Genomic DNA, 24,057 nt, shown 5'->3' on the forward strand with positions numbered 1-24,057 from the left:
AGTTCGTCGCCCCAGTGCTGCCCTCCAGCGACCGCGGGCGGGCTTGCAACGTGCCTGCTCTACGGCAGCTTTAGCCTCTCCCCCCCCCCCCATCTTCCCGCCCCAAGCACTTTCCATCTCGATGCGAGAGAAGCCCGAGGCAGCTCGTTGCAATGGGGAAGCGAGGCCGGGGGGGGGGGGGGGGACACGACACAACGCTCCAATCGAGAAACGCTCCGAGGCCTAACGGGGCCGATTCGTACTGTTCTCGGTTGCTGCATAGGCATGCGCAACAGGCCCTTTGGCTAGCATCTTCCTTCAGAGGGGAAAGTTGTGAGGCAAGAAAAATAGGTGCTGTACTCTTGATTAACAAAGACATTCACGCAAGTGTGAGAAAAGAAAGGAGCCGGCTATGTTCACGCACGGAGGCAGGAGACGTGGAGCTGACTGATGAGGGTGAGAAGTGCCGCATTAAGGCCAAGAAAACAGAAATGGGTCATCAAATCAGCCCAGAGTTATTACTAGAGGGACAAGCGATCAGGCTCAAATAGTCCTACTTTGAACTCATTACTTGTGAAGAGCCAGCTTTTTGGAGAAGACATTCTGGGAAAGAATTACAAGAGGAGGATAACTTGATAGGAAGGTGAATGGACTCAGCTACAGTGTTCATGAATACACTGGTGGAAGAGCTGAAGGACCAGGTTAAGGACAGATAGCAACTTTTTCTTGTCCTGTCAATAAGTAATTGAAAAGCCTCAGAACTGCTTCAGGAGTTTGACATTGTGTGCTCTCTGAAATTATGCCAAGAACAATTTAGGACATTTATCTGCGTACAATTTGGATATTCCTTGGGATCAAGATAAGGCAAATTAGGCTGACTGTCATCAAAGAAGAAATTCTCAGCACATCTTTCTCTGGTTTCAACACACAGACTATCGTAATGGTTGCAAAAGCAGGTGTTGACCTTCCTGTAGAAATGGAGTATCATCACAGATGTAATGTTACAAACAAGAGTTTTTGTATACTTCTGTTTCCAGAAATTCGGTTATTTTTTTTCTCAATTCACACAGTAAAGAAACATCCATCCAATGTAACAGAATCAGCTGGTAAAAACACAAATCAACTGTATCAATCATGTTCCTTTTTCCTTTTTGCTTGTGATCATATGGATCCCTTGTGCCCCTTCATGCCAAAAGTTGTTAATCTGGTTTTTCAGTATGAACTGGTCATCACTATGACTAATATGAAATTCAAACCGGATATTTTTTAAAGGAGTCTATCACATGGGCTGTGAAGTAATTTCCTTAAACAATCCTGCCTCTCTACTTTTTATTTGCATTTTGCATACCAGAGTGACCACCATTATTACGATAGATATAGCACATACAGCTGAGATCAAATATGTGCCCTTCTGAAAGCTGGAAAACTGAAAAATGCAGTTGATATTTTCTTCCATCTGAAAAATAAAGTTTTTTTTTCTTAAAACAGCTTCCTAGTTAAATATTTCAAAGCTTTTTTTAGGATTTTGGAAGAGCAACCCAATTCTACATGAGCTTCAAATGAATTGATTCTGCATCAGTTGAGTGAATAGTGACGTGGATCAGCTCTCGAATATGAAACGGGATATATGGAGCATAACAGTTCACCTTTTCTTCGGACTAAACAACTAAGTACATGTAAGCAACAGGTATAAATCATTTGCCTATATACCGTAATAGCTTTCCTAGTGATCTACCGGAATATTTCCATAGGCTTCTGGTTAGCCACATGGGAAATATTGTTGTAGTCTAGCCAGGCCCTTTGATCTAACCCAGCAAGATACTTTTTTTGTACATTTCTAAGTATAGTTTGTTAGGCACCTGGCTATAACAGGCTGTGAAAGTGGGTCAACTTAAGTCTTTTTTTTTTTTTTTTGCATTTTAATTCACATTGGGATGGATGGCATGTTAAAATTATGTGAACAATATAAAATCTGGTCTAGTCACTACTATAACAATGGATAGAGCAACTTGACAAGGAAGTTACCAGTTTTATATTAATTGTAACTTTGCTTTTAATGTCCACCAGAATAATAAAAAATATAAAAATAATTCTGCATTTTATAAAGCTTCAGCCAAAATGCTACCAGCATGCAGCCAAAAGGTTCTTGGTATCTCTTATTGATAATGTACCAATATACCTTTACACGGCATGCATAATAGTTCTAAATAGTTCATAAAACTTTCCTAATCCTTTTTTTAACATAAGAAAATGTACAACATACTTACACGAAAATCTATTGTCTGTGTCTTAGATCCAGTGAAACTTACCGTAAGCTTGTAATAATTATTGCTCAGGGATTGCAATAGATCTGTTCTATGTATAAATGAGTCCAAATCCAATCCAATAGACATCTCTTCTTGCCATCAAATAAAAACTCCACTTTTCTTAGAGATTATACAGTAATAAAATGACATTCTGCTGTGACTGCCCAACTTCAATTTCCCTTTCTATTCTTATTCCTTGTAAGAAACTTTATATAAAAATTTTGTTTGAATTTTTGTGGTGGGCTTACAAAGGTCTGGAATAGGGGTGGAGTTTTTTACATTTTGATATGTATCACAATACTTCTTTGTTAATTATATTTTTAAATTTTGGAACACTATAGTAACAAAAGTTTTCTTTCACTGTGGTTTAATAAACATGCCTTTGTTTCCAGTGTTTGGTACTCAAGCACAAAAGAGATAATCATTACAACAACCACTTCTTTACAAGTTCTCTTCCATATCACTGGCTGATTTACTCTGATGACATAACCGATTTGTAGCAACAGGGCTTAGAAGAGTATACAAATGGACTATTACATCAGAAGTGAATATAAGTGGATTAATCTTAGCTTTTTGCTGTCATAGATTATTAGGTAGCATCTCCAGCTTGTGTTATAGTACTCCAAATCTAAGGTTATTACAATGTCAGCATTCTGCTCTTGTTTTAATAATGACCAGTGCAATTTTTTTGATAAATTGACTTTTTTGAGTAAGAGAAAATACATTATCTCTATTGATTAGTGACTGGAAGCCATTGTTTGTTTGTTTATTTATTTATTTATTTTTACCCCACCTTTATTTTTAAAAATAACTCAAGGCTGCAAACATATCCAACACACCCTCCTCCTAGTTTCCCCATAACAATCCTGTGAGGTAGGTTGTGCGCTGAGAGTGTGTGACTGATCCAAAGTTATCCAGCTGGCTTTTATGGGTAAGGCAGAACATGAACTCAGGCTCTCTCTTTTTAGCCTGGTCTCTTAACCACTGCACCATAAATAATAAATAAAAATGAATTTGTGATTTATGGTTTTGATAATTAAACAAAATAATTATAAAAATATGATGTAACTTCAGAGAGAAAAATTAAAATATATTTGTGTGTATTACCCAGTGAAGAATATTGGAAGCCTCTTTATACCTTTTTTCCCCTTTTTCGTCTCCTTTTTTTTTGTTTTGCACTTATGGATTTTTGTTTGTTCTTTTTCCTTCCTTAGCTGTAGTAGGTAGTTTAGTTTGTGTTAGTTTTTAATCTTGCTTAAAAGATTTAACAAATTATAAACAGTATAAATTTTATTTTTGTAGATTCCACTAAACTCAGGTTTTCATTAGGTTTTCTACCATGAATTCAAGATCACTTCTTGTTTATCATCTATAAAGACTATCATTATCAATGTGAAATTATAATTTTTTTCTCCAATGTATTTCACATTTATTGAATTTCATTTGTCATACTTTGGCTTTTGCTCTAATTTTTGAGAAATGTTTGAATTTTTGAACATTGCTTGGCTGTAATTTATTAATCTGACTATTTTGTTTCTCAACCATAGTTCCATTTTCTGTTGCAATAGGTTACAATATTAATCCAGAGTGGGTAGTGTTATTTTTTATTACAAGAACAATCTATTAATTTTATCCTATGGTTTATATTTTTTAAAATGTATGTTACCAATACAGGAGTAAATCCAGGTTTTTTGTCAAGATTTTATAAAGAATTGTTCATGAAATATTTCCTTAAACACGATTTTAGAAATCAATTATACAATATGCCTTTACCCCTATTCCTTACTGTCATTCATAAAGATCACTAAAATTAAACAGAAAAGCCATGCTTTTAGCCCACATTGACTATGATATTCAATTGATTGATTTCCATTGATTTGTGTGAAATAGATTATTAATCTAACAGCATTACCATTCTTGTTCTTATTTGGGTTGTTAAACTCAACAGAATATACATCTGCATAATGATATTCAAACATTTGGCTAAAGTAAGTTTCATAGAACAAGGGCAGATAAATAATGCTACTTCCTTGTAAAGCAATAAGGATATAGTGAACAATAAGGAAGCTATTTAAATCTTATAGGAAGAGATAAATATTTGGAGATAATGTCCATAATACTTTGGAAAATTTAAATGTATATGCAGGAAAAGTTATATAAGACAAGATTTAAAAAAAATAGAAATACAGCACAGGGGGGAAATGGTAATAAAACCTTCAGAAAATTGCTGGTTTCCTTAAAAACTTGAAGAGTCTAATGTTTTACTTGACAACTCTTCAAGCACTTCAAAGGAAAGAGAATCCTGGGCCATCAGAGTAAATCTCAGTGGGGTTTACTTCAAAGTAATCAAGCAGAGATTGTGCAGATTGTTGAAGCAGCATGAATTCTGGGAAACTAGCACTTGAATATTTCATCAGATACGTTGGGTTTGCTTGACGTCCAAAAGCTCCTGCAGCAATAAACTCTCTTCCAAGTTGCCGTGGGATTATTTGCTGCAACAGCGGGGGGAAAAAAAGATTGCCTGTTCTTCTTTAATTTCTATCTGCACGAGAACATTTAAAATGTAGGAATTAATATTTTAAAACCATTCCTCACAATCAGAGCAGCAGTAACCTCCTCTGAAAATACATTTGGGAGAATCCCAGTAAAATCATCCATGTCATCTTTTCCTTGGGAGAATTTAGTGAGGCATCTACATTCCAATCTTGGAATTATCCACAGCTCTCCTCCTTGCTCCTGCAGTTCTGCTTCTCATCATCTGTCAACATAATATAGTAAGTAGGTGTTACTGCAGCAGGGAAATCTAAAAATAATCTTACGTTTGTATCTAACATGAAATCATTCTATGTGAATGTGAGAGGGCAAATCAATGTTTTAGGGACCCACACTAACCCCATGGTAGGTTCCACATTAAACAGTTTCCTTTACTTATCTAATGGGTTTTTCCACTGTAAGTGCTCTCGACATAGCCTTGAATCAGAATAAAACTACCTGCGTGAAATTTGCTGTCCTAGCTCACATTTTAGTAAGATAAGGCTCAAGATTTTGCAATCTAGATATCAACAGCGCATGGAATGAGAAATGTCAGGTGTACAAACTGGATTCAAAAGAATCAGATACCTGAGATCGCATTGTTAACATCCAGTGGACAATGGGGAAGAAAAGGAAGTTTCAGAAAGAGATCTATGTTTGCTTTATACAAGATACAAAGCTTTTGAGGGTGTAACCACAATAAATTGGTGAAATTATGTCCATTGGATTACAACAAGTTGGAAGGGATTGAACAATAACAATTCCTATGTACATTGCCTCTGTTCCCAGCCACTGCAAATCCCCCACATTCATCCAAGGTCATAATGGACAAAAAATATTATTTTTTATTCAGTCCCTTGAGTCAGAATGCGGGGAGAATATTAGCACAGATACAGCTAAGGGCAACCTAAGATTGGCTTCCTGGGCTAAGGACAAGATGAAAGCAACATTATGGGGCAAGGGAGAAACAAATAAGTTGTGGGGCATCCCTTGATTAAGATGTAAGTGTAGAAAGGGCCTCATCCAGAATGCAGCTTGTCCATGTTAGAAAGAAGATTAAGTGCCATTTACCATAGTCAGTCCAAATTAAGCCAACACTATCTTACAATTGATATCATCCTATGACCTTAGCAGGTGGAAATGGGTGTCATAGCTTGGCCAAGAAATTATCATTTTAATTAATAATAATTCCAGAGAATGGATTTTAATTAATTATAATTGCCAGAGAATGCTTTAATAGGCTCTAAGGTAGAATATTGTTCTTTCACCTTCCTACCTTAATTTTCAAGGTCAGCTTTCCTGACAAGGAATTCAACTTGTAATGGAAAGCCTGCAGGTGGTAAAGAATAGGAAATCAGGAGGTAAAAGCACCCCTCTTTTTAGAATAAGAGAAGTCATACCTTCTCATAGATAATCTAACTCGTTACCAACTGGCAAAGCCCATCCTGATAATGCTTTTTAGGTGAGAGCTTCCCCAGCATTGCAGCCTAATTGTCCCTTAAAATGCCTTTAAAAAATATTTGATGGTGTTCCTCCTAATTCTTCATCATTGCAAATATTAAATTTTAGTTTTTATTTCATTTGCTTTTCTTCTTTTTCTGATCTTGCCAGAGAAAATATTTCTAAAAATCCTATTTGAATAGTATTGATTCTAAACATTTAATTATCCAACTGGTTGGAAGTAGATTGCTTTGCTATACATAAATGACATTTAAGTTAATGTTAAACATAAATAAAGTTTAATAAGTGTAATATTTTAAACACATTTTATAATTAAATTGCAGTATTCTAATGGTCACCATTAAAATGTTACAGTCATGTGATCTCAATTTCCAATGTTCCCTGCCACCTTTGCACAAGCAGCCATTGGGAAGCTGGCAGGAAGTTGGAAGCTGCTATCAAGTGAGTTCCTGTCTTAATGATTTGCTTCTTGATGGCAACTGAGACTGCCAAAATTGCTGTTTCTAAGTGATGTGATGCATAATGTCACACTATAACTACATGATTTAGTGATGAAAATTCTGGTCTCAATTGCCATTGTAACCTGAGGATTATTTGTATGTTTAAATATGATTATAGTCTGTCAGAAAATAATAGGTGTCTTTCAAACAAAGAGGCACTTTGGAGTACAGGTAGTCCTCGACTTATAACAGTTCATTTAATGATGGTTCAATGTTAAAATGACACTGAAAAAAGTGACTTATGACCATTTTTCAGAGTTACGACCTTTGCAGTATCCCCATAATATTGTGATCAAAATTCAGATGAATGGCAACTAGTTTATACTTATGACTGTTGCTGTGTGCCAAGGTCATATGATTACCTTTTGTGACCTTTTGACAAGCAAAGTCAATTGCAAAGTCAGATTCACTTAACAACTGGGTTACTAACTTATCAACTGCAGTGATTCATTTAACAACTGTGGGAAGAAAGGTGGTAAACTGGGGCAAAACTCACTTAACAAATGTCTCTCTTAACAACAGAAACTTTAGGCTCTACTGGGGTTGTAAGTCGAGGACTATCTGTATTTTAAATAACTCTCCGGCAACTCTCAGTTCTCCTGTATTAACCACCTTCCTATGATGTGTAATTTCTATGGATGCTGTAATGCCAATATTAATTATGAGGGCAGAGAATCTGTAACACTGTGAAGTGTTTAACAAGCCACTGGTGCAACCTCAAGTTTAAAGCAAAGTTGGCTATGTGATATTGTGCTATTTTTAACATGTATATTTGTATTTAATCTTGCTTTCAGAGACACCCTCTTGACAATTAATTAACTGAGCAACTGTTGAAGCTATATCCTCTCAGGTTTAGCTGTGACTCTAGAGACAAAGAGTGTGCTGCTAATTCAATTAAATTTGATGGAACAGCATAAGCTCATCTGGGAGATCACAGCTAGAAGGACCTATTTAATTGGCAATAGATACACCTATTGGCGGGACTCAAGGTAAGTCCTTAAAACATATAAAAATAAGAGAACCTTTATAAACTTTAAAATGTACTTAAGAGAAAATGTTTTATTTTACTACTGTTATTGTAAATAGGACCAACATTTTTGATAAGATTATGTTGGGACATAAGTAATTCTCAAATGTATATTATCTTTACAGCACAACCTGTAAATACACCCTCAACCTGATGCCCCCAGTTGTCTTTTGACTGGGGCCCAGAATTCCCAGCCCTGCTAGTTTGAAATTTTAAGATTTGCAGTTTCAATATGTATGGAGAGCATTAAGTTTGGAAAGCAATCCACTTTTGGTAAGACATAACAATCCACCTGAAATGTCTGGTAAATGGATCCCATGCTTAATGTAATGGCACAACTAGTGCACAGTAGCTGGTGCTTTTCTCATGGATTTGCAACAGTGTTTCCCAACATTTTCAGATGGCCATTGCTTAAAATTCTGGAAGTGGAACTCTATACATCTATAAATGACCATTGTTGGGAAACACTAAATTACAAAAAGTCATTAAGAAGATGTATTCAGCTGTTATGTAATTTTTTAACGCATTGGTTAGCCCCATGATGTCAAAAATGAAGTAATTTACTTGATTGGACAAAGTGGGAATATCACCCTAGGCGTTTATTTTTAGTTTTTCTAAAATGATATTAGAAACTCAAGCAGAGGTCTACTCAACATCATTCATTATATATCTTGAAAATCAGCATCTTATTCAAGCAGATAGTAAATAGTTGATTGTATGCTCTTTTTCCTAATAAACATATTTTTCTACCTAAATGTCCAGCTTCATCCCATCTCCTCCCCAAAAATACTCACTTGCATGATTGCATCAACTCCCCTTGTGTATGGCAAAAGCCTGATTTAAGTTCTGTAATTCTGAGTTTAGGCAGGATTATATAAAGCTGGGCTGAAGGATGTATTTATCCATTTAAAAAATTGTGCAGTAGTCTTTGACTTACTTACTACTTAACCGCCTCATTTTGCAACAAAAACTATGTTAGTAAAACATAGTTTTTGTTGCAAAATGAGGCGGTTAAGTGAGATGTGCTGATTTTGTAACTTTTTCCCCCTAGTTGTTAAGTGAATCACACAGTCAAGTAAATTTGCTTTCCTCCATTGACTTTGGTTATTAAAAATCGGCAAGTAAGGTTGCAAATGGCAATCACATGACCCTGGGATGCCGCCATAGCACTTAAGACTTATATACCACTTTACAATGCTTTACAGACCTCTCTAAGGGGTTTACAGTCAACATATTGCTCCCAACAACCTGCCTTTTCATTTTACCCACCTCGGAAGGATGGGAGGCTGAGTCAACCTTGAGCCTGGTGGGATTTGAACTGCCAAATTGCAGGCAGCCAACAGTCAGCAGGAGTAGCTTGCAATACTGCACTCTAACCACCGCGCCGAGGCAACCATCATAAATACATGCCAGTTGCCAAGGGTCTGAATTTTGAGCCCATGACTGTGCCAATGCTGTGATTGTTGTTAAATGTGTCTGAGTCATTTTTTCCAATGCCACTGTAATTTTGGTTGCTAAATGAATGGTGTAATTTGAGGACTATATGCAGTTTTCTTGCTAGCAGTACAGCCATGCTTCCATGTTTACTCAGGCTAATCTACACCCATAGAGATTTACTATCTAAATATTAATGAGCTTCCGAATTGCTTAGGTTCTGAGCAGGTATGTCAGGCAACTGACTTCAAAGTATTTAGGATGGATAAAACTGGAGAAAGAACTTGAAAAAAATCTCTATGCTTGGGGAATACGCATTTTTAGAAAATCCAAACATCATGATCTTCCCTGATGGGGCCCAAATAGCTGGTGATTCACTAAGATAGGAATCACAGGACTGCTGTGGGTAGGTTTATGAATGTGTTGGCTTTGTGTTTATATCTTTTTTTAAGCCAAATCTATGTTGAAATAATTACCGTGGCTACAAAATAAATGTACTTTATCATTTTCCTGTTTGCTTTTACACAATTCTGGGTAAAACACTCAGAATACTGATCAAAACTCTCTCCCTCAAAGGATAAATAAGCTCAGTTGTGGTTAGTTTGGTGTGGTGGTGAAGGTGCTGGCCTAGAAATCAGGAAATTGTTCTAGTCTCTTTGGGCCAGTCACTCTCAGCCCAGCCCATCTCATAGGGTGGTTGTGGGGAAAACAAGAGGCAGGAGTATTATTAGGTGTTTGTCCCCTTGAGTTAACACACTCATTCTTTCTCCCAGGTCCTTGGGAAAGACCTGATAGGTGAATAAAAATGCCAAAATCAACATCTTGCTGTGTGACCAACCATAATAATAATAATTAGAAGTATGGGCCACTTAATGCATCTGAATGAGTCAAGATTCAAGACCAGTAGGATAGCTTTACACTGCACTGTAATACACAGTAAAAATTGCCATCACAATATACTATGTTATCAGCACAGGATTAAAGAGTGGAGTAGACACATTAATGGAAGATATAACTATCAATGACTAATAGCTGTAATTATCTATAACCATCAGTATTGGAGGTGGAATGTCACTCAGTACTGGTTGCTAAGAGAAAAAGCTTATTGCCTTCAAGACTTGCTTGTGGATTCCCAAGGTACTAACAGCTTTGAGAACAGAATCATTAACTAAATAAGCACTTAGTCAGTGGCTTTTTTATTGACAAGAAGAGCATATATTTAAGTCTGGAAAAAAGGAGATTCGGTAAAACTAGCCCCTTTGGACGATAATATGCAGTTAGTTCTAGATGAATTGCATTCCTCTTGAAGGATCAGCAGTTTGTGTGCACATCCTGATCAGGTAGCAGCAGGAGCCGTAAGCAATATTTACAAGTGCTGGCTTGTAATTATCATTTTGTAGCATTTTAATAACCATTTTAGTTTTAAACAAGGCATCAGTATGACTTGAAAAATCAACCAAGAGTCACAAAATGGCATGGCAGAGCAATCACACCCAATTAAAAAATAAAAGGACCCAAGTCCCCCCTCCCACACTTATAATAGTGACAGTGATGGTTACTTGGAGTGCTTGTACTTGGATGTGGTAACAATTATCCATGCTCTAGATACCTCCAAGCTAGTTCTACTGTAAAATGCAAATGAAATGAAATGCAAATATTCAGTACTGGTGGGAGTCAGAAAATTTGAACACACAAATGAGATTGCTTTAAATTGACTTCTTGGAGTGGTAAGATATACTCAATCATCTTAGTGTTCTAGCTACCAGTCAATTGTCAAACCTAACTAGACTTATATACCACTTTACAGTGCTTTACAGCGCCCTCTAAGCGGTTTTACAGAGTCAGCATATTGCCCCCAACAATTTGGGTCATTTTACCCACGTTGGAAGGAGGGCAGGCTGAGTCAACCTTGAGCCTGGTGAGACACGAATTGCCAAATTGCAAGCAGCCAGCAGTTAGCGGAAGTAGCCTACAGTACTGCACTCTAACCACCGTGCCATTATGGCTCATACTTAACCAGGACCTGGTTATCTAAAAGATTTTAATTCATTTGGTTATTTAAACCTACTAGAGAACTTGTTCTCAAACGCCTATCCTTAAAATTGGATGTATATATATCTATGCATCCAATTTTTAGTGATTCAAGTGCTAAATAATCTACCAGTTACACGGGAAGGGGGATTTACTGGCATTTTCTTGATCTCCTACCCTTGCTATCTACCATTCATCTTAAAATTTTTCTGAGAAGCTCCAACCCGAGAGATTCTCTCAATGCAGGAAAGTCTAGAAATTCTGTTCTGTACAAGGAAGCATGGGTAGAGTTCAAAGATTTGTGCTTTCAATATTAACTTCTAATCAGGAAATGGACTCCCCATGGCTATCTTCTTGTTTTAATTTGATGAAGAAATGTTGGCAGGGAATGCTTCTGCTAGTTTTTCTTCAATAATTTATAAAAAGTAATAAATGTGAAATATCCCCCAATAAATAAAAATAAAATTGCTTCTCCTTTGAATGTTAAAAGGGCTTGGACTTTTTAAAGAGCGGCACTGTAGAGATTAAACATTTAGTATGGTAAATTTGAACCTGAAAAATGTTTACTTACAAAAGCTTAACATTTTAAAGACTTTAGGTTTTTATCAATAACATGGCTATTTTTTAAAAACAAACATTGAATAGATGTATAGTTTTATTTAGCATGGTTAAGCATGTATAACCAATGAACCAGACTGGATCTCCATACAGCAAGATCAGATACTGGAAAAACCCACCCTGGCTAAAAGAGAATATGATAAAAATAGAATCTTCTGCCTGTGAGCTTGAGAAATAAGTTAAGCGTATAATCTCCTAAAGCAGTAGTTCTCAACCTTTCCTATCTTCCCATCATTCATTCTATCAAATAACTTGGGTCCCACTATAAACAAACAGGCATTTTTCCCAAGGATGGAGGGATGAATGGACGAATGAATCTCTAAATCTCTATCTCTATTTAGATATATAGACATACACAGGCATTCCATGTTGCTATCATCTGAGGTAAAATGTAAAGTGCTTCAAGTTTAAAGTGCTAATTCTTTATCTGTCCCATCTGATGTCTGTATACTACTGACTGAGAAATCTTGTGAACTACAGATAGTGTGCTTTTAAAGTATTCTTTCTGGAGAGTAACTTTTTCACAGGAAATTTCTTAAAATTAGCTCACTCTTTCCTTTTTAGAGCACACCAAAAAGCACATGCAAGCCTTAAAAACCCATTGTTAATTTTGCAGGCTACTTGTTGGATGTCATAAACTGCAGTTTCTCATGTTGTTCAGCCAAGTTTTTCGGACTTCCCATGCAACCTGGTGTGTATCCTTTTAGGTGCAGTTCTCATTTAATTCAGTGGAGCTTACTTACAGACATGTAGACATTAGATTTTACACTTAAGTACTTGTCCTCAGCCATTTTTAGTTTTTTTGGCCTCTATTGAAGTGAGACCCAAACCCTTCCCCAAAAGTATAACTGTTTATAAAACCTAGTGCGATTTGTAGTATGCTAGTTTTAATGGCTGGAGTGTACTAACCCATAAACCATGGCTTGCAAATCATGTAACATGCATAGCTCAAACCAAACAAAGCATAATATCACCTAGTACATTGTCCAACCTAGGACAGTCATTCATGCTTGATATTGTAATATATAAAAAAGGCACTGCCCTCAAATATCTCAGCTCTGAATGAGAATAAAAAGTTCTGAATTTAGACAACTGGATTCTGGAGTGATATTTAAGGAATTGCCAGAGATGGGAAATAATTTGTAACTGTTGCTTAGAGAGGAAACTGAAGTTATGGTAGAATGGATACATTTTTGGAGGATAGAGAGGAAAAAATGGGGGGAGAGAGCAATAGAAATATTAATTAGGATAAAAAGATGGCAGTGGCTTAATAGGAAGACACTCATATACACAGAAAATATACCAATAACTTTTTAAAGAACAGAAATGCGGAACTCAATTAGCCAACCACCTAAATATTACATACGGGAGAAAACGGCAGGAATTTTAAACCTGCAAAAGATGCAGAGTATGTACCCACATATATACTGCCTTTGATAGGTTAGTTACTAGACCACATAGTCCAGTGTTGGCAAACCTTTTCGGCACTGTGTGCTGAAACGGAAGTGTGTGTGCCAGAAGTGTGCACGAGCCCACTGGGAAGATGATCTTCTGGTTTCCAGCACACGTATCAACCACCTGGTCCTCCGGTTTCTGGCGTGCATGCGCATGGAGAAGACCAGTTAACTGGTGCACATGCACACTCCGGAAACTAGATCTTCCTGGTGCGCACTGGGCCGCTGATCTTTTGGTTTCCATCCCTCCCGCACATGTGAAGACCAACTGGCCGGTGCACCGGAACCCAAAATAACAATGAGCGACTAATCATGTGCCCCGAGAGATGGCTCTGCATGCCACTTCCGGCATACGTGCCATCATCATGGAAATAGTCCATAATTGATTATTTCCCAGCTGAAGAAAACTTCAGGTTCTGATTTTATACCCAGGGCACCCCTTATTTCAAAATGACTTTACATATTTGTGGAAAGCACTTACTTTGTCCTTTGTATTGTTCTAAAAACTCATTGGTTTTGAAGTTTACTAAATAAAATGCTTTTCTGGATCATAAGACCATATCCTATTGTTCTTATTTTTGTTTATTTGTTGCTGACTCCAGGCGACTGCCTAACAAGTCTGTGCAGTTTTCTTGGCAAGGTGTTTCAAAAATGATCTCACCATTGCCTTCTTCCTAGGGTTGAAAGGGACTGGCCCAAGATTACCCAGCTGGCTTCATGTCTAACATTGGATTACAAACTCAAGTCTCCTAATTTCTAGACTGATCCCTTGGATTACAAACTCAAGTCTCCTAATTTCTAGACTGATCCCTTAACCACTGCACCAAACTGGTTTTCCTTGCTCTTGGCTTATTTATATGGCATTTCCTGAAACTATTCCCAAGTTTTGTGTCTAATCAGAAGCCGTCTACAAACATTCCAAGAGTTTTCTGTGTGACTCTTTTCTGTCATTTTAAAGCCACAGAGATCCGTTTATATTTAATAATCAATGAGAGACCTGTCAGAGATAATTTCAACCATCAGGTTTCATTCCCTTAATCTGTTAAGGTTTGTACTTGCTGGCAGCAACATTCACCAACATTCTTCCCCAGATTTTATTTAGAGATTTGCTGTTTTATTCTTTATTTTTGCTTACTGCACTGATTATATTCCCAGGATAGCTTTAAAGTAAATTTAAATACCAAATCATAGCTGTTCGCTTAATTCTGGTTTTGTAGTAGGTTTTGAAGAAAACTAATATGCTATTTTTGTACTAGCATGTTGTAGCTTTTGATGCACAAAAGATCAGATAGATATAGGTTAATAAGAATAACCACCATAAATTAAAACAAATCAGCATGAATAATCTGAATGTGTTGACTACATGCAGGTGTTACATCCCACCAGAATACATGTTAAATATTTATAAATTCAATTCCTATTAATTAGCACCTTGTATCCAGAAGACATAAGATCCCAGTATTACTTGTACAATATATTATGTTTACTCTTTTGTATAAAATAAACAGATTGTACTTCATATAGAATCTCAAGAATTCAGAGAGATTAAAAAGCAAGAAGAAAATAAAGACTCTAAACATTATTTATAATCTTAAATGTCAAAAGGTACTAAATATGGATAGAAATTTTTAGTATATGGCCATATTCCACTGCTTTTATAACATTTCAGAATAAACTCCTCTAGCTCATGCAGAATATTTATTCCAAGAAGTGTGCTTCATATATGTTCAACTGTCATCAATGTACTGCAAAAAAACAAAATCACAGGTATTGGCCTAGAATACTGAGCCTACAGTTCCCAAATTTGGATAACCTTGACTATACTTTAAACTATCAAAATAGCATTTTCTTCAATTTTGGAAGCTGGAATTGGCCAGACAAAATAAACGGTTGTAAAAATGGTTTCAGTGCTTTGTGTATGTAACTTACTGCCCTTTGATAGAACTGCTAATTTTGAACGCATTGTAAGATTACTAAGATTTTCAAAGTTATGCAGATAAGAGCAAATGCCTGCTACTGATATATTAAAATTTTTCTGACTAAAATATTGCTAGCATATATCATTTTAATAGTGCAGAATTCATAAGAGAGTAAATGTGGGAAGGAAAAATGCATAGTGGATTAGATAACTGAGTTTTCTCATTCATGCTGTTACAATGCTGCTCAAATCAAGGGTAATCAATATGCAGACCCCACATATTTTTTTTCTTGAAATGTTTATTCCAAAATCCACCCCATTGAAACAAAGTCTCCCTTCAGAGGCTGGTATCTTTTCTTCCCCCTTTCATTTGTGCCTCAGATCTGTGGTAATATGTTTGAGGAAAGAATCTCTAAAACTGTTATTGGCAAATGATTAGAAAATGAAAAATCCCAACTAGGTTCCCTCCCCTTTAACCCCAAATATTCCCCAACCCTAAACATGTCAACCGCGAGAGCGCAAGACTTGGTTTCTTTTACCCTTAATGCTTACATTTAATTTTGAAGCACAACATTGGAGATTGACTCTAAGTTAGCAACAAAAAATATATATTTACAATTTCTTCAAACAAACAAACCAAAGAAAAGAAAAACACAAAATAACAACCAAACCCTTTTAGACAATAGTGACTTTCTTAGGGAGTTTTATTTAGGGAGCATGTTTTGTCTTCTTTTGTTTCTTTTTTAAATCACCAAGTGATTTTATATATAATTTTTCTTTCCTTTGTGTCACCACTTGCCCTCTGAAGTGATGATCAGTTTAGGCAATGAAGTTTCACAATTACTTTAAGTCTTTTAAGCCACAGTCATTTGAGGGACATTTCTGAGAAGGTTGTAGGATAATAAAGCCTAAACTCACAATACCCTCCCCAATCAGTCTGCTGATGCTTTTTCATCCCTCTTGCCGCAGGACGAGATTCCTCCCAGACCAATGCTCCTGTCATGCCAACTTGCTGCAGTTCAGCACTTCTCAGGCTGATCAATGCACATGGAGAGTTATGAAGGTGCTCCCACTTTTGAGAAAACAAAAACACAAAATACCCAGAGTGTAGAAAACTCAATGTGGGAGTTATCTGGGCAGATGCACTTGAATCTCCTATTTATGGCTATTCTCACCTTCCTCTTGGAAACAAACAAACAAAAAAAGCACAAAAAGATTGGTTCTACAATTTTTTTTCCACAGGAGCCAATACAACAAGGCAGAAAGTTTCCACTTCTAGGAGATCAGTGGGCATTTTTGCAGAAAAATTCAATTTGCAGCAAAGCTCCTGTATATTGAGGCACTCTGGAACTCATCACACTAGCATTGTCCTCTTGGCAAAGAAGCCTGCTCCTCATATGGAAGTGAGGGGGGGGGGGGACCATTGGATTTCAGTAGATCTAAATGTATTTCCTTCACCCCATCCCCAATAGTGCAGGGGAAGTCAAGTCTTCCCCGAGGCTCAGTTGCCACAGCATTCAATGCAATTAGGCTGGGCGATTTGGAGAGTTATGGGTGGATTCCTCCCCCTCCCTTATTGCTTCAGAAGCAGCAGCAAGGGTGCATTGGGTCTTCCTCCAATTCTGCAACCACTCTCCTCCTTTCCCTTGCTGCACAGACACTGGAGAGCTGCTTTTTTGCCATTTGAAGATCAGAGGGGGAGGCAAGGGGGAAGGGCAGTCCAATTTGTGCTATCACTATGGGGAAGAGAGCAGAGTGCAAAGTGTGCATTCAAACCCTGACAAACTCAGACAGCTGGAAGGAGTGTCCAGTCACTCAAGCAGGGGAAAATAAAATAGGGATCCAAAATATTACCTTTCTTTCTAAAGTGCAAAAAGCTCTCTGCTGCCCAAGAGAGAAGTTCTTTGGACCGGCCATTCATTGCAAAGGAAGAGAGGCAGCTAATGGAGCATTAACCCGTCTCCCAGCTCAAGAGCCAACAGCTATGCAACCCCAGGATGTAGGCATTTGTTCTAGCCAGCATCTCTAAGGATGCTAATTTCAGCAGACATATGGAACAATGGAGACCATTTCTGCTGGTGTTAGAAATCCCAAAAGATGCCCCTGAAGCCTTCAATCTATACTGCAGCTTTTTCTCTACACAAATACTGCCATCTTTTCATAGCAGGAAAGGTAGAACATGCTTGTCTGACACCCTCTCCCTTTTCTGGGATAATCTAGGATAAGAACATGGCTCCCTTATTCTGAAAGTTCTGCCATCCCCTCACTAGCCTTACGTTGGACGATGCTTGCAAGCTGAACCGAGGGCACATGGAGAGACCCTCACCACAAAGCAGGCATCACTACTGCCGACACTGGAGCGCTGAGTAATCGGCACAAAGCAGTAGCTGCCCATTCAGCTGCTGGTGAGTGAAAAAAGGAAGCTTAGCAGAACATAGTGGGCAAGAGCAGTTACTCTCAAGTCTTAGTAAATCTGAAGACTTAGTAACAAATTGCATACCAAGACAGTAAAGAAACAGGGAGCAGAAATGCACCTGTTTTATACCATCCAGGTCACGTTTCCCATAATCTGATGAGGAAGTATAATCTGTTTTCACAGGATTTATGAGAAGGGAAAAAGGTGGAGAGAAAAGGTCATGTTCCCCCTGAAAAAGTGACTACAAAAAGTTAAGAGCATGTAGCTGATGAGCAAGTACCCCAACAAGAGCAATTGTCCATCTCTTCTTGCTGCCACTTACTCAACTGCCTGGTGGGATTTTCTGGTTTACAGAAGTCCCAAGTAGAGGAGGGTCATTACAATCACAATCAGGATGGCATCTCTCCTGACTGTAGAGATGGGGTAAATTGAGGGAGGATCTGCTCTCCAAGAGGGGCTGTCTGGGATCTTTCCTTCTTCTCTTCAGTCTTTCTGTGGCAAATTTCTAGCTGATTTTTTGGATCAGCTTTTCATCTGACAGGCAATAGAGGCTGTTGATTGACAGGTCTGAAATGAAGTGCTCGCAGGCTTTGCGGGTGATTTGTTTGCAGCCACGCAGATCTATCAGAGTGACATTAGAGATGCGTCGCAGGTACAGCAGGGACTGGTCTGTGAGCTTATTGCAACCTATGGAAAGTAAGGCAATATGATACACATAACATTAATTTCTTTATTAGCTTTTATCCTGCCTTTATTACTTTATAAGTAACTTAAGGTACAAACACATATAATACTCCTTTTACACCATCCATTTTCTCCAGAACAACCCGGTGAGGTGAGTTAAGAGAGTGGCTCAAAGTCACCCAGCTGGCTTTCATGCCTATTTTGGGACTAGAATTCACAGTCTCCTGGTTTCTAGGTCAGCACCTTCACCACAACACCAAGCTGGCTCTCATACTCACTTCTTCAATGTGTAAAAATATTACAGAGAAGAAGAGATATAAATGCCCAAGAATACTGAAGCACACATTTAAAGGCTAATTCTCCATTAGTGGTTCTTAATCTTTTATACAGTCTGATCTCCTGATCAGTTAAGCATGTAACAGAACAGTTCTTCAAGCTGACACAATTAGCAATTAGACAAGCTGTTATGGAATAAGACAAGTACTATTGAACTCTGATCATTTTGTGAAGCATTATTTTCCTTCTGGGGTATATGTCAATTTTTATTGAATGTGGATGTGCAACAATCAATAAAATGTTTGTACTATATATAGGATTTAATTTTAACATGCTACTTCAAATACATTTCTTAAAAAATATTTATATTGGAATACTATCCGAGTGCAGGGTAATTTTTGTTACATCTGGTGAGAGATTTGTTCTATCCACATTTAATAAAGACTGGAGGAAAAGCCTATGAAATATGGAAGATAAGCATCTCAAATTTTCATGGGACTTTGGGTTCTGAAAGATATCATATCTTGTGACTTGGGAGTAAAAGGGGTCACTATCTACTTAAAACTGCCCTCTTCTGCAACCACAGGGCAATAAGCCAGAGGTCATGCAGGTCAGTGATTCTTGCCAGGGTAGAATGCAGAGATGTATTTTTTTTTTCTAAAAATGCAAGTGCACATACCTGCCATATTAATTTCAGTGAGTGAGTTTCGTGTGGAAGATCCCACAGCTGTTAACAGGTTGGCTGACTGGTCTGTAAGGTGATTGCAGTGACTAAGATCAAGTCGTGAGAGCGCAGGCATGTGGCGAATGATGAGCCGGAGTGTGGCATCAGTAATATCCAGCCCGGCCAATCGGAAGTCTATCATGTTACGGAGTTTGCTGCGATTGTCTTGACCTATTGTACGATACACAATAACATTGAAAGGGCACAAAAAACAACTATTGTATATTTCAGACCCAAACTTTCCCTTTTAATTCTCCTACTCATTATCAATCTGTCTGCCACCCACAAGCTCTCCAGAAATTCTTGCTTTATGCAAATGGAAAACAAGCATACTGGGTTTATCTGATGGAGGTGTCAGCAAGTCCCGAATCTGAGGATCCTTGATTCCTACTGCCCACCGAAGATCGAGGGTCCTGAGAAGGGGGCAGGTAGAGGTACTGAGAGCAGATACTGCTGACCAGGAGCAGCCTGCCAAGATGAGGTCTTTGAGGCCTGTTGAACGACAGATAGATGTGAAAAAAAATTCAATAATTTTCTCTATATATTTTCTAGCTACTTGACTTCTACTTTGAACTTTCATTCCAGATTATAATGGTGAGGCAATAGTTGACGATTGCTGAGGTCCACAGTATAAGAACAATATCCATATTATGAGAACAATGCTTCTTTGATAACCTATTAACATCTGTCTCATAGCTTGTTAAAGAGTTAGGCCAAATAACAAATATAATCTATGGTTATATTTGGGAAAGCAAAGGAATGCCATATTATGATATTCAGAATACTAAACTGTATTCACAAACAACTTTAGTGATCAACTATCACAGGAGATTAATCTGTTCAATGGGAAACCTTTAATGTGAGGCTATGACAGAAAGATGCATCCAACCTGAAAAAGGTATATACCTGGTAATCTGTTGATGAGCCAGGTAAGCTGTTTTCTAGAAATATTGGTCCAGCTGAGGTCAAGGCTGACTGGTTGCCTCCTGATTATACCACCAAGAGCCATGGGTGTGATGGACTTATACCTGCTTAAGTCAATCTTCGTCCACAATCTCCTATCACCGCACCTATCAAATATATAGATTTAGATAGAGAACATACTTTCCTACATCACTTATATATACTTAAACAGTTCCTGACAAGTCTCTCACAGCTATCTTTTGGGGCAAGGCTAAGGTTATTATAGTGTAGTGGATCAGTATATACTCTGAAACAAAGTCTAGATAGGAAAGATATAGCTTGAGATATCACATGGATATAACTAGCTTATTTTTTCTGTCTTGGCCATAGTTACCTTCCAATTCTTCACCACATATATCTTTATGCTTTTTTTATATGAAAGTTAACATTTTCTATTTACAAAGGTAAGTTTGGACATGGCTTTTTACAGTACTTACATCACTGCTGTACAATAATCTTTCAAACAGTGCATTTGGATCTATGAAGCTTTGCAGTGATTACAACATTTTTTCTGGATAAACATGGACACATTTACTCCCTCCTAATTCCTATAGATAGATATTCACTACAAATGAAAATATCTCATTCAAAGCACAGAGAACGAGAAAAAATCCAAATGATGGTTCATGCTTGCTATTTGACTTCAACCTAAATATATAAACCAGTTCCTATGGCAGGCCGAGGTAGGATTTTTTTCCATAACAGAGAGACTGAAGAGGCAGATCTGAAACTTATGCAGAGACCAAAGAATTGCGTAACAATACACACAGATTGAATATTTAAGTTGCAGAGATTTGTAATATGAACTCAAACATATTCTCAGTGAATATCTACATATTCCAATATTAAGTGCTGTACAATGAAAAGCTCAGTTAGCCTTTTGCACTGAAAGAAGATATGAACAATCAAAGCAAAGTGCTTTATATATAACTTACTGATAGATCTTTACTTTGATATATAAATGCTTGAATGTAAAACTCAGAATACAGCGAGTTTAAAATGTACCAGATGGCATATTCTCTTTAGAATATTGTAACATACTTACATGCCCAGATTGTGGTGTGTAAAATATTACACCACATAAGTCCAGAATATATCCTTCCAATGAACAATTCCATTTTTAGCTATTACTAGCAAAACACTTGCTTATAATCTGTACATTTATTCTTTCCCCCAAATTGTCACTTGAGCATGAAGCCAATATCTATACGCTAGACACTGTGTATAGACAAATATTGTTGCATAAATATATTTATTTTTTTTGTATCTCCATTTCTGCTTATTCATAAATCTATCATTGAGGCCCAGCAAATACAACCTGATCTAATTTTTTTGGGCGGTATGTAAGGGTTGTGTAAGACACTGTGAAAAATAAAGGCATTACAGAAATGAGCTGTAAAAACTGCTCTGGCGGTAATTTCTATACACTTACCATTTGTACCAGGTTTTGCATACACGCATACATTCACAAAGCTCCTTGCGAGTAAGGTATCGGAAGACAGACATCCATACTTCCTTTTGCATCCAGATTTCCTCACCATCTGATGCCCTGCCCCCCTGTCCATTTAGCCTGGTTGCCCCATTTTCCTCAGCATTGTCATCTTCTTCATCTGCGCTTTCATCTTCCTCTTCCTCCTCTACTACTTCTTCATCTCCACCCCGCTGGGGTGTCCTGGCTGAACTTTGGCGCATGACCACACGGGGGGAGTGTCTCAGATTAGTGGAGGCAGTGATTGCCTGCAATTTGGGTACAATGGAAGTGCCATGCACGTCTTTGGTAGGTCTTTGCAATGTGACTGTGAGATATGAACCATGAAGCTTGGCTTTTTCTACCTCTGAAAGCTCTTTTTTGCCACTAGGGTTGTTTTCCTTTTCCCGCACAACTGTGCGTTCTGTGCCCTGTAGTCGAAGCAGCTGTCGTCTCTTAAAGCGTTCATCCCGACTGGCACCATGATGGTCACTAGGACCTGCCCCTGGAGAGGACCGCGTCACTATGCTTCGAGGTGATACAGGATCATGGATCAGCTGCAGCATTGGGGTAGGGGAGTGGGGTGGTGGAGTCAGAGGTTCTTCACAGCTACGCAAGGGACGCAGGACTTTGGCTTGAACTGTGTCATCGTCACCATCATCCATTTTCCGTTTCTAAAAAGTGAACAATATTAAGTTACCATTTAAATATCAAATAGCAGGAGTTTTGGCCTTGGAATGAATACCCTAGATCAGGTATAAATGTGATACTCGAAATCCCTCTCTTTTTCTTTCTATGGTTGCCAAGCAGACCCCTACATTTTTTCAACTAGAAAAATAAATGAGAATGGGAAATATACACTGAGTTACTACATTAAGAGGTCAATGGTTGGAGGTCCCAGTGTGACATTTAGTGTACTAACGTCTCAGCAGAGATTGAGAAGTCCTCTTTGCACTTTGATACTTTCAAATAAAAAAACAACAACATAAAACATGTCTTTTCCCTTAGGGAAAGTGCAAGGATAGCAGCATCATGTGAGATATCGAGAGCAAAAGGAGAAAAGACATGCTGTGTCATCACTCTTCACTTCCTGTGTGGCACAGAAAGGAAGCAGAGATAAAATTATGTGGATGGAACACGAAGAAAAGGAATCACAAAGGAAAAAGGGCACACTACAGCACTTAAGGGGCTGGTACTGCTTCAGTGGAAAGAGTTGCCAGTTTCTTAGCAGGAACAAACTGCTAATTTACCAATTATGCAAATATAGCTGGTATAGGTTTTTTTTAGATTTTTCAGAATGCTTGATTGTAAGTACAGAAGTGTCTGTATTTTTTGTTGAGAACATTATTTTTATCCCCTTTTCCTTAGCAGACTTTGTACTTTCTTTCATTTTGTTTCCTTAATTTTTTCCCATTGTTTCTCCTTATCTCCACAGCTTTCTACTGCAGTACTTTTTAATTTCCCTCCTCCTAACTCCCCCCACACCCCGGCCTTTTTGTCTGGGTTTTTCCTCCCTTCCCTTCCTGCTATTCCCAGACAAGACGTTAGAGTGCAAAGCACAAAATTGTTTCCTTTCTTCTCCTTTTATAACTGGTGTTCATGAAAGTGATTCAAGTTGCTCCTTTACTGCTTTGACCTCTGACATATGTGTTTAATGCATTATTAAAATTGCTCTTCTTCACAAAGTGTGTCTTTCTAGCTTATGTAATTTTCTTTTGTGAAATAAAATGGAAACAAATTGGACTTCCAACCTGGACTATTGATTAGGCATCAGGATCTATAGATGTAATGCAAATTATGTTATTTCTGTTTCATATTAAATTTTGACATTTAGTTCTATGGTAGAATTACACCTTATTCAGGGAGAAGCTCAGAGAAACACATTGAGATCTATATTATTGCAGTCATCATTTATTTAAAACACTTCTATAGCTGCCATCTTTCAGCCAACTCTGGGTGGCTCCTGATCAAAAATTAAAAGACATATAAAACCATTTTAAAAACTATAAAAAAATAACCGGTCAATACATAAAACATCACAAGAAAAATCTGGCGCCAATCCCCGTTAATGTGCCATTATCTAAACCTCTCCCTACATGGGGGAAAAGCTAGGTCTTTAAAGCCTTACAGAAGGCTAAAAAGATGGAAGCTTCTCAAACTTCAGGGGACAAGATGCCTATAGAGTAAGGGCTGCCATGGGAAAGATATGCTTCTTAACTCCCATTAAATACTATTTAGGGGAGCTTCCTGACCTATCCGACCTAGT

General features: G+C 37.6%; 1 protein-coding gene and 1 long non-coding RNA gene across 4 annotated transcripts in view; one reads left to right on the forward strand and one right to left on the reverse strand.

The window, feature by feature from the left end:
* Positions 1–198: 198 nt before the first annotated feature.
* LOC148049443 (uncharacterized) lies at positions 199–22,983 on the forward strand. Of its 3 annotated transcripts, none has more exons than XR_015696492.1 (4): positions 199–1,666; positions 6,602–6,719; positions 7,573–7,767; positions 22,800–22,983. It is a non-coding gene; the product is annotated as an uncharacterized LOC148049443 (long non-coding RNA). The 3 variants fall into 3 exon arrangements; XR_015696493.1 differs by having other exon boundaries at positions 199–1,655; positions 6,633–6,719; XR_015696494.1 differs by lacking the exon at positions 199–1,666 and adding an exon at positions 4,964–5,059 and having other exon boundaries at positions 6,633–6,719.
* Positions 15,852–24,057, reverse strand: part of KDM2A (lysine demethylase 2A) — a 78,470-nt gene continuing 70,264 nt past the window's right edge. Inside the window, exons 18-22 of the mRNA XM_087713909.1 lie at positions 21,756–22,465; positions 20,267–20,430; positions 19,694–19,852; positions 19,316–19,531; positions 15,852–18,363 (exon numbers count right to left, since the gene is read on the reverse strand). Of these exons, the coding sequence (XP_087570035.1) occupies positions 18,182–18,363; positions 19,316–19,531; positions 19,694–19,852; positions 20,267–20,430; positions 21,756–22,465 (1,431 nt within the window). The 3' untranslated portion in view covers positions 15,852–18,181. The remainder of the gene's footprint in view (positions 18,364–19,315; positions 19,532–19,693; positions 19,853–20,266; positions 20,431–21,755; positions 22,466–24,057) is intronic.

This window comes from Thamnophis sirtalis, unplaced genomic scaffold (genome assembly GCF_051295495.1).
Source record: "Thamnophis sirtalis isolate CommonGarterSnake01/CBP01778 unplaced genomic scaffold, rThaSir2_p1.2 scaffold_1, whole genome shotgun sequence".
In the NCBI taxonomy this organism is placed as follows: Eukaryota; Metazoa; Chordata; class Lepidosauria; order Squamata; family Natricidae; genus Thamnophis; species Thamnophis sirtalis.